The sequence below is a fragment of the Dromiciops gliroides genome, chromosome 1, assembly GCF_019393635.1.
Source record: "Dromiciops gliroides isolate mDroGli1 chromosome 1, mDroGli1.pri, whole genome shotgun sequence".
Lineage (NCBI taxonomy): Eukaryota > Metazoa > Chordata > Mammalia > Microbiotheria > Microbiotheriidae > Dromiciops > Dromiciops gliroides.
The window spans coordinates 20,952,589-20,967,711 of NC_057861.1; the positions used below are offsets into that span (position 1 = coordinate 20,952,589).

Sequence of the window (15,123 nt, forward strand, 5' to 3'; positions counted from 1 at the left end):
AGAGCCCAAAACATCTGAGGATCAGATGAAGGAACTGGGACGTTTAGGTCAGAGAGAAGATCTGCTGGGCACACGCTATAATTGGCTTCCATGATTGTTAGTAGAGCAGAGTTACCAAACTTCTCAGTGCCCTCCCCAACCAGATTTAAATGTAATTGGGAAATGTTTAACAAAATACATACAAATACAATGATGTTAATTTGTGGTTTTCTGACTTAATATGCAGCCTTCAGGGGCCCTTTTTCTTTGAGCTTCACACCATGGAGATAGATAATGATTAGGTTCGTTCTTCTTGACCCAGAAGACAGAACCAAGAGCATTGGGGGGAGGGGGGAGAGTCTTGTTGTGGAGAAAGCCTTCCTATCTAACCATGAGAACCATCGCACCTCAGAATGGGCTGCCTCTAGGAGGAGGGGAGGCTCCCCATAAGTGGAGATGAGGCTGCGTGGCCACTTGGTAGGAATGCTACAGAGTGGATTCTTGTCTAAGTACAGCTTGGACTGAATTACCTCTGCCAAAGCTCCTAACAGCTGAGATTCTGTGATTCACAGATATGGCACTTAGCATAACACCTGGGTGCTTAAAAAATACTTTTTAATGATAATGAAACTTCCTTGGCAACACCCCACATCCCCAGTCTCTTTGCATGTAATCTAGTGCTTTTTTTCCAAGTTGGTCCTCCTAAGCCTTATTGGCTTCTTAATGTTCAGAGTGGGAGGTGGACAGACGGTTGTTCCCAAGATCTCTCCCCAGTGTAGAGGAAGCCGGCTTTGGGAGCACCAATCTTCATAAACTGAGGTTAGGCAGCATTGCATAGTGGGAAGAGCACTGAGCCAGGATACAGTAGAGCATCCTGGGATGGAATCCCAGCTCTGATACTTGGTCATCCTGAATTAGCCTCATAGAAACCTGTTTCCTCACCTAGAAGATAGGAATGAAATCCCATCGTTTCCTCTCTTGTTGGGCTTTGAGGAAAGTACTTTGTAAACTTTAAAGGTATATATGAAGATGAGTGGTTATTATGTGATTACCGGCAACCTCGATAACCTCAAACATCCAAATGCCAAGAAAGAAATTTGTTCTTTTTGTTTTTATTTTTTGTTGAATGCCTTTGAGCAACCAGATTAGAAAGACAAAATTCATGTGCTGCAATTGAAATAATTTTCTTCTGTACTCATAGGAAAGCTTCTCAGGTTTCCCCCAGAATCTGTTTACCCTTAAGAATATAAATTACCAGGGGCAGCTAGGTGGCAGCTAGGTGGTGCAGTGGATAAAGCATTGGCCCTGGATTCAGGAGGACCTGAGTTCAAATCCAGCCTCAGACACTTACTAGCTGTGTACCCTGGTCAAGTCACTTAACCCCCATTGCCCTGCAAAAAAAAAACCAAAAAACAAAGAAAGAATATAAATTACCTCAGGACAGGAACTATGCTGTTTTGTTTGTGTTTTTTTTCTTGAAGGCATTTGGGGTTAAGTGACTTGCCCAGGATCACAGAGCTAGTACACATATAAGGACAGATTTGAACTCAGGTTCTTTATTACATACATGCTGGAAAACTATGGTAATTGCAGAGGCAGCTTGGCGTACATAATGAAAAGTGTTCCAGACTTTAAATCAGGGGCGTTTGTCACTTCCGACATGGGTCTTCTCAGTGCCTCAGTTCCTCATCATAAAATGGGAATAATAATAATTTTAATAAATCTCCCCCCTACGTGAATACTAGGAGATGTCCAATGAGATAATACATGAAAGCCTTTTTGTCAATATTAAACAGCTAACTAATGTCAGCTATTGTGTATTTACTACTGGCAGAGTAAGTAAGATAATATAGGTGAAAGTGATCTATAAACCACTAAGTACTATCTAAAAGCAAACTGTTACTGATCTGATTATAGCCAGTTATACCGATGGTTAGAATATTTGTGTTGTTTGAGACTTAGGAAAATATGGCTGTTGGTCACTTACTGCTCACTATACACCTGAATTCCCTCCCTGGAGGCCAGTATGCGTTCTCTTGGCTCATAGCTTTTTTTTTTCGGGGGGGGGGGGGGCAATGGGGGTTAAGTGACTTGTTCAGGGTCACACAGCTAGCAAGTCGTGTCAAGTGTCTGAGGCTGGATTTGAACTCAGGTCCTCCGAATCCAGGGCTGGTGCTTTATCCACTGCACCACCTAGCTGCCCCAAGGCTCATAGCTTATTAACCGTTCCACAGTTTGCAAAATCTTATTTCCCGTGCTCACCTCAGCTCAAGTCCAGTGATATTTAACACACTAGATGTGCTCCTGGGCATTTCAAACTGTCTGCTTTCTGCAGCTGCCCTATGATTAAGGTCCCTTCTATTGTTACAACTCCAAAGAGGTAACAAGAGAGAGAGCTAATATACCAATTGACTGGCTCATTGCACAGTGGATAAAGACCAGGCCTCAGAACCAGGAACTCCTGCGTTCAGGTCCTTTCCTTTGTCTTACTGTTGATTCACCTCAGCATTCTTTAATAGGCTATGAGGTTATTGTTGACTGTCCTTCATTCTCAAAGAGGACCATGACATTGGGGTGATGTCATGACTTGCAGTGAATTGGATTTAAGTGAGGGAGGGCTGTGCAAGGTCACCAGCCTCACTCTCTCCTCCAGAGACATCTGGCTACAGTGGCATGATATACATCGGGATGACTGGAGATGGCCCTGGATGTTTTAAGGCAATTAGGGTTAAGTGACTTACACAGTGTCACACAGCTAGTATCTAAGGTCAGATTTGAACGCAGGCCCTCCTGACACCAGGGCTAGTACTCTACCTACTGTGCCACCTAGCTGCCCTAGAGCAGAATATATTGGGGAAGGGTGTACAATATGTACACAATAGAAGCCATTATTAAGCAGATCCAGACAAATGGCAAAATAATTCAAGCCCTGTCTCAGTCTCCGACTGGCTGTATGGCAGATCAGTTAACCCCTCAAGGCGCTAACAGTTCTTGCCCCTTAAGTTGCAGAGAAGGTGCCCACCTGCATTGGTAGAAGGCGTTTCCTCAGCCAAGAGTTCCCCATTCTGATAAAACCCCGTGCCCAATCCTTATCCTTATTCTTGCTCTACCACTGTCTGGCTCATAGTAAGGGCGTAATAAATGCTTGTTGATTGAAAGCTCAATTGGTGATCGCATATTGTTCAAAATCTCTCTTCCTTAACACTCTTATTCTTAGCTACCTTACCAAATAGACAGAAATGCGTATCTAATTAAACAACCTCTAGCACTTAATGTTAAATAGAAACACAATCTATTATTACTCCCTTCTTCCTCTGCCCCATCCCACTCCGGGGCCTTAGCCTCCCTTTGGTCTTCAGCCCACGTGTACGCGTGCACACACAACACCTGACTGAGGACCTGGACTCTGGTTAAGCAATCTTCTAATGCTCTTCTTCTGTTTCAGTTGGTCATGGAATATTGTCTAGGATCAGCTTCTGACTTATTAGAAGGTAAGAACAAAAAGACTATTTCTTGCTTTGCTTCATAGTAATGTTTATCTAGAATATTTTTCTGCCCTTCAGCATTTTGTGTGAAATAGGCTTCGAAGGGAAATAAATCGGTGATGACCTTGGTTCAAGAACTGTGGATAAGCACGCTCAGGTTGTAGATGGGTGCTCTGCGCATAAAAGCGATTGCAAACCTTACAGTGTGGCACCCCTCTCTTGTCAGTGCCAATCTCCCTAAAGGTATCAGAGGAGTGACTTAAAGCACTGTGGCTACAAAAGACACAGTCAGGCCGGGGCTTCTGGTAGGACCATAGGAGACCATACTATGCAAGGATCAGTTAAAAGAACTGGCGACCTTCAACCTGGAGAGGAGAAGACTTTGGGCACTGGGAGAACCTGACATGTGTCTTCAAGTATTCTCCAATACACTCAATATTGGGTTAGTTCTAAGATTGAGAGACTCATTTAAACAACGAACTTATCAATTAACCTAAAGGCCCTGAATCAATTAAAACTGGGTAAAAGTTTAGAAATGATGACAAAATTTAAAGAAACTTACAAATTTTTATTCCCCCCCCCAAAAAAAAATTCTTCCTTAAGGGTATGGAGATAGAAATTCTTCCTTACAAACTATCTAATCTGAAAACCAGAAAAAGGAAATACCATGAATAATTAGGCTTTAGAGGCTCAATGACATGTGACAAAGTGGAGTCCTCAACTATCTTCAATTATTTGAAAGACTGTTACATGGAAGCAGGATTAGCTTTGTTCTGCTTGGGTCCAGATTGTTGTTGTCTTTCATCCTTCGTTCTCAAAGAGGACCAGGACATCAGAAAGGTGATATCTTGACTTGTGAATGAATTGGACATAAGTGAGGCAGGGCTGTGCAAAGGCATGAGCCTCAATCTCTCCTGCAGAGCCATCTGGGTCCAGTGGCAATGCAACCCCTAGGTCAGGATGACTGGCGATGGCCCAGGATGGAGTGGGAGACCTTGGCCTTTTTAAGCTGAGGTCTTTCCCAGGTCTCAGTGCATCTGAGCCAACACCCAATTGGTGATTAAAGGCTAGGTGAGAAGTGAGGCAAAAGATGGCCTGATTTGTGTTCACAAAAGAATTACTCTGGGAGGGGAAGACCCTCAGAGTTTATGACCAGAACAGAAACAATGGCCCCAGAGAAAAGAACTAGGAACAACAAAGGGATTTTACAGAAAGAGTTCACCTGTATATAAGGAAAAAAAATTGCTAATAATTAGGGCTCTCCCAAGCAGAATGGGATAACTAACTCGTAAGATATAACAGGTTTTCCCTCCCTAGTGGTCTCCAGTGACGTCTAGGTGACCACCTGTCAGGGAAGATCACAGGTGCAGGTTGGACATGCTGACCTCTGGGGTCCACAAAGTTTGAGCTTCCACAAGCTCTTTTGGCTGGTTTTGCTTTGGGCTATTTGTGACCCAAGGTGGCCTCTTCAAACCCACTGGGTGTGATACATGATATTAGCAGCACAGAATTAGATCAGCTCAATCCTCCCAAGGGCCCTGAGTCTTGAGAGACCCAAGAAGGAGTGGGATCTTGAATGGGCAAGTCCATTTCCAAAGTGCTCTTCCATGGTGCTCACCTTTCGTGCTGTTCTCCTCTACAAACCTTGTTGTGCCAAAGACTTTTGGAAATTTGTCAAGCACCTGGAGAGAATTGTCTAATTTTTACCTAAAAAAAAAAAAGTAAAAAATGTACAACCTTTTTTTTTTTCCCCCTTTCCCTTTATATCCTTCTTGATAGCTGAATAGGAACTGCTGGCTGGCTGAGTGCACAAATAATGAAAACCTATAGTTAGAACAAATAATTATGGATGGTTTTAGAGCAGAGAAAGATAATGTGACCAAAACGCCCTCCAGGCGGCCAGAATGTCAGCAGGGCCTAGTGCAACTCAACTCTGGCCTGTTGGATCCAGCCATCTGTGTGGCTCTGTCCTCCCTCTAGAACTCAATCAGGCCCATGGCACAAGTTCAGTCCCATACTGTGATTCCTTTTGAGGTGTGCTTCTGGCTGTACTGGGCCGTGCCAGGGTGGGGTGTGTTGGACTGTATCATAACAGCAGCGTGTTGCCCTAGATTTGGAACCAAATGTCCTGGGTTCAAATCCTGTCTCAGTTACTTAACTGACAAGTTAAGGACAAGTCCACTTAATCCTTTCCTCATCTCTAAAATGAGGGGATTGAGAGGGATGGCTTCTGAGGGCTCTTTGAGCTCTAGATACAACCCTAAGGTGCCCATACACCACAATTACTATTTGGAAGATGCTCTTGTTCAGTCTCACTGCAAATCTGAGATGGTTTTGGAAATCAACAAAACCCACTACTGACTTTTTTTTTCCTCTTCAGTCCATAAGAAACCACTTCAGGAAATAGAGATTGCTGCCATCGCCCATGGTGCCTTGCAAGGCCTGGCCTACCTGCATTCTCATATGCTGATCCATAGGTAAGAGGGGAGGGATGCTTTATTTACTCTTCATTTCCAGCAAGCCAAGGAAGCCTCGTCCACAACATGTGTGCCAAGGTTCAAGTGCCTGAACACTTAGAAAGGGCATGTGCAAAGCCGCTACTTCTTGCCATGGAAGGCAAGGAGCCGAGGGCCCAGACTTGGCTCTGGCCACTATTCCATAGACTGGGATTCTTTACCAGTGAATTCGGGGGCTTTTTTAGTCAGTCAGTGTGCCCACTTACTGTGGGCTGGACAATGAGCCCACCACTGAAGGTCAAAGAAAGGCAGAAAGCCCAGGCCTGCCCTCTGGGAGCCTGCATTCTGGGATTCCCCATGGCAAGGCTCCCAACCAGCCCTAGGTGTTCCCAGCTAAGCTCTCCCGGCTCCCCAGGCACTCCAGTAAGGACGTGGGCTTTCTCTCCATTGGGCCACATGACCGTCAGTCCACCCCTTCTCATCCTCTGTCCCTTATCTGATGCAAGTTGGCCTAGATTAAATAGCTCCAAGGTCATTTTCAACCCAGAGATTCTATTATTTCTGTGAAGACCCTGCCCCTGGTGTCTGTGACGCCTCCCTTAAATGCCTTGTAGAGAATCAGCCCATCAAAGGAGGGGTTGGACTGGATGCACTCTAAGGGCCTTCCAGCTCTCAAGGCTAAGATTCTAAGACTTGGGGTTCTTTATCACCCCACATTGACCCACTTATGAGAGGATGAATAATTGGGGGGGGGATAATGTCGCTTTCTCTTCTCCCTTCTCTTATTCACCCCCTCCCCACCACATGCTTGAACAACCTTGTGGCATACAACAGGAGACACTTTCTTAACCTTGATGCAGGTTCATTTTGCTCTTCTAGGGTTTTCTCTTTACTATATAGTATTCTTTTTAATAGCACCTCCTAGATAACTGCCTTAGAGCTGCAATTACCATTAAAGAGGGAGATAAAGGAGTTTGGACAAGAGAAAAATGAAATGTTTCCAGGTGAGGTTTATTGGTAGGTAGTAAATAGGAAGACATAAGTGGTTTCTGCTCTAAAAGGTCAGTGACATTGGAAAAGAAAAGGGGGGAAGAGGATGCTACAAATGGCACAGATTTTCCCCACCCAAGGTGCTCAGCCAAGTTCAAAAGACAGCAAAGCATCCTGGGATAGCAGACAAGCCACATTTTCCACAAGTCTCCCTGCCATCTGTGTCTGCCACTGAGCTTCCCAGAATCCCTTGCCCTTAAAGGAAGCTGGCCCTTTAAGTAATGACTCTGACCCCCGAAGCATCCCCAGGAATCTGGACCATCCCTCACCCCAACAGCAAGCAGTCATTACTAAATCCCCTTCTGGTTATCTGAGAAAACTTTCATCAACTTGGCTGTCTTATGAACTGCAAGCTCTGACCCATCCCTCAGTCAAGATGGATAAGGTGATGTTTCTTTCCTCCTTGGCCTGACCTCCGGTCTTTTCTTCCAGGGACATTAAAGCGGGCAACATCCTCTTAACAGAGCCGGGCCAGGTGAAGCTGGCCGATTTTGGGTCTGCCTCCATTGCATCTCCTGCCAACTCCTTTGTAGGGACACCATACTGGTAAGTCGCACGGACCAGCCCAGGACAGACTCCATTCCTAAAAGCTGGGACCATTGTGGCCTGGCTCAAAGGACAGAAGTGATATGGGAAGAAGTAGGGCATCAGTACCCGAGCAGTGAGGATGGTCCATGTGGTCCCAGAGTGCTTGACCTTGGTCCCCGCTGCTCTGTGTGAGCTGATCAGAGTGAGCCATCTAGGCACCACACCTAGCTTTGGGGTTTCCTTTGGGGTTTCCTCTTGAACCAAGGGCTCAAGGCGTCTACAAGGAGGCTGCTTTAGTATGATCTACTCTGCCAACAAGCACAGATGTTACCTGCTCAAAGGGGCTCTTAAGATCCTCTTCTATTGGAGTTTCCTTGCAGAGGTCTCCTAGCCCATTCTTCTGTCCCCCATAACTTATAGACTAAAACTTGACTTCATCTTGGGAAATGATTGAGTGGAAAAATCACTTGTCTAAGGAGAAACCTAGTCATCATTTGAATTTTCTGCTCTCCTTATCATTCGAGGGCTTCCCCTGGTACCTCATACTGCCTCATACTCTGGACAAAATGAATTAATCAACCAAACTCCTAGAGGGCAAAGGTCTGGCCATCCGAGGAAGGAAATCCTAAGTGATGGAGATAGCACCATCCGTTACCAATGGCTTCTTGTTCATGATACTCTCAGATAGTACTCCTTGGTGTGGCACCATCAGCCATGTTATAAGTTGAGTTCATCATTTATGTGTAGGAGAGAGAGATACATCCTTGAAGTCAGCAAGACCTGGGTTCAAGACACATGCTGACTGTGTGACCTTGGGCAAGTCACTTCATCTCTTTGTGTGCCTAGGCAACTGTAGAGCAGGTGCATTGGTGGATGGAGTTTCCCCATCCAGAAGTTCCCCATATCCAGGGGCATGCTGGAGCCAGTTCAAACCGTCCTACAACAGACAATTATTCATTATTTTCAAGTGAGCATTTACATCTCAGAGGTCGGCAAATGCTACAAACCAGGGCTGACCTGACCAATGGTTTTGTAGATTGTTTAGACTTAAGAAAGTGATGGAGAAAATGTTAATTATGCAAAGTAAATATAAAAGTATGTAGTTGGTATGTATATGTATGTGTGCATGTAAGTATATGTGTGTATGTGTGTGTATATATGTATACACACATGTTTTTTCTCTGGAGAGCCAATTGTTAAACATTTACCCCCACAACCCTACTTCTATCAGGGTAATCAGAGGTCCCATCCCTATCCCTACAATAACATTTGTATGAAAGAGGCCTCATAGTCTAGTAGGTAAAGAGTTAGGGTCAAATCCTGCCCTTTCTGGGTGACCCCAAGCAAGTCACTTAACCTCTGAGTGTGATCACTCAGACACACTCTCCAAGGTTGTTGTAGAGCAGGTGCCAACCTTCACTGGTTGAGGGCATTCCCTCTTCTGGGAGTTTACAATACCAGTGTAACCACAGATTCTGTCCCTCTCCCTGTTCCCTAGTGAAAGCACAGTTTCATTCCAAAACTCAGCATTTGTGCATATATTTAAATAATAATAATAACAGGTGTTCCTGTGGATGGGGTGGGGGATTTTTCATTAAGTCAGAGAACAATTGGAGGTAGTTTTGTGAAGACTCCTCAGGAAGGTATGATCTTTGCTCTCTGCTACTCATATTGCTTCTCTTCTGAAACCGGGATTATGTGTGTTTTTGGTCACTAGGATGGCTCCAGAGGTCATCCTCGCTATGGACGAAGGGCAGTATGATGGCAAAGTGGACGTCTGGTCTCTGGGGATCACGTGCATTGAGTTAGGTAAGCAGGAACTGCCCCCTTTCTTGGCACGTCTCCAAATCGCCCTGTGCCGTGGGTGTCTGTGTATTTTGCATTTTCCCTTGGGTTTTGTACAACATCAGAAGACTGCTTCCTTCTTTCATTCCTATGACTGATTTAGACCAAGTCCCTAGAATGTGGAGTTGGGGGGAAACCTTAGGAGGGTCATCTAGCCTAGCTTTGGGAGCTTAAGATCCCTTTAACCTCTTAAAAATTATTGGGGGAGGCAGCTAGGTGGCGCAGTGGATAGAGCACCGGTCCTGGATTCAGGAGGACCTGAGTTCAAATCTGGCCTTAGACACTTAATACTTACTAGCTGTGTGACCCTGGGCAAGTCACTTAAACCCAATTGCCTAAAAAATAAAAAAGTTTAAAAAAATTTAAAAAAATAAAAAATTATTGGGAAGCTTCCAAAGAGCTTTTGTTATTGTGGCTTGTTTTTATTTTATTTACCTTATTAGAAATTAAAATATCTTAGTATTATTATAAAAATAGTGTTGATGTCTAGAGGTCCGCAGATGATATTTAGAGACTAACCGGCAATCTAACCAAACTCCCATCATTTTATAAATGTGAGCAGTTCAGTTGTTTTGTTTTTGTTTTTTTCCTGTCGTGTCTGACTCTTCATGACCCCATTTGGGGTTATCTTGGCAAAGATACTGGAGTAGTTTTGCCATTCCCTTCTTGAGCTCTTTTTACAGATGAAGAAACTGAGGCAAACAGAGGGAAGTGACTTGCCCAGGGTCACACAGCTAGTAAACATCTGAGGTTGAATTTGAATCCAGATCTTTCTGACTCCAGGCCCAGTGCTCTATGCACTATGGCACCACCTAGCTGCCTTATACATATGAGTGCTGAGGCCCACAGAGTGAACTCACTTTCCCAAACTCCCACTTACTAGATAGTGCTGGGCCTGAAACTAGAACCCAGACCATACTCACAGTCCTGGCCTTTAGTCACTGCCTCCCTTGTGTTTGTTGTCACACTTTATCCAGTGGGCGGCTGGGTGGTACAGTGGGTAGAGTGCTGGACTTGGGAATCCAAATGATCTGAGTTCAAGTCCTGGCTCATCTGTGTGGCCCTGGGCACATCACTAAAACTCTCTCAGCTTAGGTTTCTACATCTGCAAAATGGGGATAATTATAGCACCCACCACACATGGTTGTTGTGAAGATCAAAGGATATAACAATGTGGGAAGTGCTTTGTAAACTTTTGAGCGCTTTATAAATGCGATTGTATTAGAAATAATAATAATAATAAAGGGTCCTGTAAGCAAGACAGTTGAAAGGCATGACTAACATTGCCTAAAGCACTCTAAGTGGCCAATTCGTCACCAACTACCTTAATTGCCATTTCCCTAACTGCCCCCCTCCTGCCCAACTTTTCAGAGCAGCTGCCGCCACATAAGAGGCGCTCATGACCCCAACTGGGAATAAGCATTAGGTTGAAAAAAACCTAATTTTGCCTCATGTTTATATGCACCTATTGCATTTTTACATTGCCTTTTATTTTTCCTTTAAAATACTCTTTGCAGAGGTAAGGGACTATCAGCATATTTAAAAAAAAAAAAAGCCTGTCTAATGCAGTTGGTTGATACATTGTTTGATTTTAAAGAACTTGTTTTCCTCTCCTTTATTCTTTGTTAGAAGGGAAAGGGAGGGCAGCTAGATGGCGCAGTGGATAAAGCACCGACCCTGGATTCAGGAGGACCTGAGTTCAAATCTGGCCTCAGACATTTGACACTTACTAGCTGTGTGACCCTGGGCAAGTCACTTAACCCTCATTGCCCAGCCCCCCCCCCAAAAAAAAAGGTTCTCAGAACTTGATTATGAATGATTTTGCATAACTAGGCTAGTAGATAATGCACTAGACCTGAAGTCAGGAATACCTGAGTTCAAATGTGGCCTCAGACACTTGGCACTTACTAGCTGTGTGATCCTGGGCAAGTCACTTAACCCTCATTGCCCCACCCCCCACCCCCCCAACAAAAAAGAAGGGAAAGGGAAAGGAAAGCCACTTTGAGCAGTGGAGGTGATGTAAAACTAAATGACATCAGTAGGAAATTTGATTTTTTTTTAAAAGAAGAAAAAGTATCTGTCACTGTGACAGTCACATACTTAACAAATAGTTGAAACAGTAGATATGTAGAACAGTAGACACACTAATGCATTGTTGTGGGAGCTGTGAATCACTATGGTTGAGAAAAGGTGTTTGGAATGATATGCATGAAATAACTAACATTTCTATACATGGTGACTCAGAGATCCCATTGCTAGGCACACATGCACTCCAAGGAGGTCATTGTTAAGAAGAAAGGCCCCAGATGCACTTGAATGGTCTGGCAGACGCCTAGAAACAAGGTAGAAGCTCATCAGTTAGAGAATGGTGAAACAAATTGTGGTGCATGAATAGCATGGGCTACTGCCCTTCCATAATAAATGATGAACATGGTGAACCAGTAGAAGCAGCAAGTGACTTCCATGAACGAGTTCAGAACGAAGTAGGCAGAACCAAGAAAACAAGACACACAACAACTACCACAATGAAATACAAGAACAACAAAACCACCTAATCCAAATATTGAAAAACTATAAAAACTAAGCTTGGGTCCTTAGAAGAAATACAAGATACCTCCTCCTACCTCTGCCAAAGAGGAGGTCCACAACTGGGGAACATTACCCATAATGTCAGTTTTTAAAATACATTTGGTTTTGATGATTTTTTTTTCTTTTTTCCTTATAAGGGATGGCAGAGGAGGGGCAAGAGAGGGGAATACAGGGGGAAATATAGACAACGATAAAACAAAAGATAAAAATGAAAATCTGTTTTAATTTTTCTTTTGCTTGGTTGGTTCTTTGGTTTTTTGTTTTGCGGGGCAATGAGGGTTAAGTGACTTGCCCAGGGTCACTCAGCTATTAAGTGTCAAGTGTCCGAGGCTGGATTTGAACTCAGGTCCTCCTGAATCTGGGGCCAGTGCTTTATCCATTGCGCCACCTAGCTGCCCCCTCCAAAAAAGGAAGAAAACAAAAGTATATGCCATGATAATAGCCAAGATGTCATATGTCATAGATAGGAAAGAAGGAAGGAAGGAAGGAAGGGAAGGAGGGAGGGAGGGAGGGAGGGAGGGAGGGAGGGAGGGAAGATAGAAAGAAGAATTTTTTTCTAGTATGGTATAAATATCAAATGTTATTTAAATTATTATAAATAGTATTTTTTCTTTTATCTTTTTATCTGGGGTTTTCTTTTTCTCTCTTCTGAACTTTTTTGTTCTGTGTATTTTTAATCTTTTATTGATGTTTATACACACACATATGAGGGAGGGAAGGAAGGAAAGAAGGAAATGTATGAAATGCCACTATGTGATCAAGTCCCTATTGTAGCTTTTGCCTTCTCAATTTGCCCCTATTTGGAGGCTAAGAGGCTCATGGCAAAGAAACCTCCTCGGAGTTGGTGTTCTTCATGTCCAGTGCTAATTAAGCAGATTGATATTTGTAAGATCAAGGGCTGGTTTGGCCCCCTCTTCTATACCGATAGGACCCATCTGACCAGCTCCATCAGATTGCATTGGATTTAAATCAACTCATTTAAAATGATGATTAAAAGCACTGCTCAGACTGGATTTCACTGGTGTTTTCCTATCAAAAGCACATTCTCATTTGATGGAACTTTAGTGCAACCTGTACTTCTTCTTCGCCTATGAGAAGAGAGTTGAAATAAGAAAAAGCAGGGCCAATGGGGTATTCACATCCCTCGGGTCCTGGTCTTAAGAGCCCATTCCTAACTTCATTTTGTTCCTCTCCTGGTTCAGAAGTGTTCTGCAGAGACTAATGGGAATAAAGTCCTTTAGTGATTGGAAGTTTGCAGAAAGGAGAGTAGTCTTGGTCCACCATCTTTGTATTTTGTGCAGAGCACCTTACCCAAGAGGGCAAATAACCAAAAAGCAACATGGCATTAAGGATGTTCTAAAGAAAACATTGGTAGGATGTTCTGTGAACACATTGGGTCACTTGAATTTAAGACACTGTATTCCTCTCTCCCTTCCTTTCCTTAACTCCAGAAAATAGAAACAACCATCTCTACAGTAATGGGCATAGCTGCCGTTTTTTTCAGGGGATTAATATGAAATTTCACTAGTTCTTGGGGTGGTTTCCCGAGTTGCTCAATGTGGCCAAGGCAAGAGACAAACCAAGGTCTCTGCTGGGATCTTTTGGACATCAAAGGGAAGTGAGGCAGGTCTCCATCACAATGGGTGGACCCTGTGTGGCAAACGTATGGTAGGCCATGGATGACGGTCACCCAGCGTGGGTCACAATCTGCACCATTGGAGGGAATCCTATCCAGATCAAGGAGATCAAAGATCCAAAGGAATATTTGAGTCTGGGGATACCTAAAGTGGTTTTAAAAAATTATTCTTTACACACAGTCTTCAAAACAATTTAAGTAATGATTATAATGCCAATTAAAGAAAATTTAGCTACAATCCAGCTTTTAAAAATGAACCTTGTCAGTCCTTGTCAAAAGCTCCAGATAAAGCTGTTAATTTTTTTTAATTGATGGTTTGGGGTTTTGTTTTTGTTTTGTTGTTGTTGTTTTTTGTTTGGGTGGGGGTTTTGGGGCGGCCGGGCAATGAGGGTTAAGTGACTTAACCCAGGGTCACACAGCTAGTAAAAACTGATGTCATTTAGTTTTACATCACCTCCACTGCTCAATCCTGAGGCGGGATTTGAGCTCAGGTCCTCCTGACTCCAGGGCTGGTGCTTTATCCACTGCACCACCTAGCTGCTCCCTTATTTGATATTTCTTTAGCCAAAAACATTCCTTCTTTGAGTCTTCCATTTTCACTCCCTAGTCTATCCAGTGGCTGCCCCTGTCTGTTTGGGGGTTTTGTTTTGCACTTGTTTTTCTTGGGCAATTATATTCTTTGCCACAATTCATGCTATGCTTTGCTGTGCCATGTCAAAAACACCTATCCATGTTTACACAATTATTTAAAACCCATTTCAAAATTGATAATGATTGGCCTGGAATAGGTGTATAAGGATCACTTAATTCAACCCCTTCCCCACTCGTTTTTTAAATTAATTTCTTCAATTAAAAAAAAATTTCCCCTCGCCCTTCCCTTTAACTCCACATTGAAAAGAAAAAAGCAAACCCTTGTAACAATTACATATAGTCAAGCAAGACAAATCACTACACTGGTGTTTGAAAAATGCATGCCTCATTCTGCATATTTGAAGGGAAGTGTGGAGCTGATTGCTTATTGCTATTCTAAATCTTATTAATCCAAGAGGTGTTAAAAGGATTGTACTTGTGAAATCCCAAATCTTTACTATAATTCTAAGATAATATAAATGAATGGAATGGAAAAGTAATTCATTTATAACCTGAGAATATAATAGAAACATTTGAAATATATTTTCCTCAAAGACAGTCTTGTAGGAATCGTTTTTAAACATTCAGAGAACAGGGCAGCTAGGTGGCGCAGTGGATAGAGCACCAGCCCTGGATTCAGGAGGACCTGAGTTCAAATCCTGCCTCAGACACTTGACACTTACTAGCTGTGTGACCCTGGACAAGTCACTTAACCCTCATTGCCCTGAAAAACAAACAAGCAAAAATTTAGAGAACAGAACAGAAAGAAAAGGGATCAGGAAGAAGTCCAGACAAGCAGGACAGCTTAGAAAACTACAGGACAAACTTATTATATACTCAAAAAGAAAAACAAGCACTACATAATAGTTATGAATTTTCATTTACAATCTCAGTCAGTTCTGTGTAAGTGGAAATGCTCGTTTTA

At 43.2% G+C, this 15,123-nt stretch overlaps 1 protein-coding gene across 3 annotated transcripts in view; it reads left to right on the forward strand.

Moving 5' to 3' along the window:
- The window catches only part of TAOK3 (TAO kinase 3), a 247,833-nt gene that overhangs the window by 132,147 nt on the left and 100,563 nt on the right, over positions 1 to 15,123 (forward strand). For all 3 annotated transcript variants that reach the window (XM_043986734.1, XM_043986743.1, XM_043986749.1), the window contains 4 exons: positions 3,425 to 3,470; positions 5,845 to 5,941; positions 7,403 to 7,516; positions 9,216 to 9,307. In XM_043986734.1, coding sequence (XP_043842669.1) covers positions 3,425 to 3,470; positions 5,845 to 5,941; positions 7,403 to 7,516; positions 9,216 to 9,307 — 349 coding nt within the window. The remainder of the gene's footprint in view (positions 1 to 3,424; positions 3,471 to 5,844; positions 5,942 to 7,402; positions 7,517 to 9,215; positions 9,308 to 15,123) is intronic.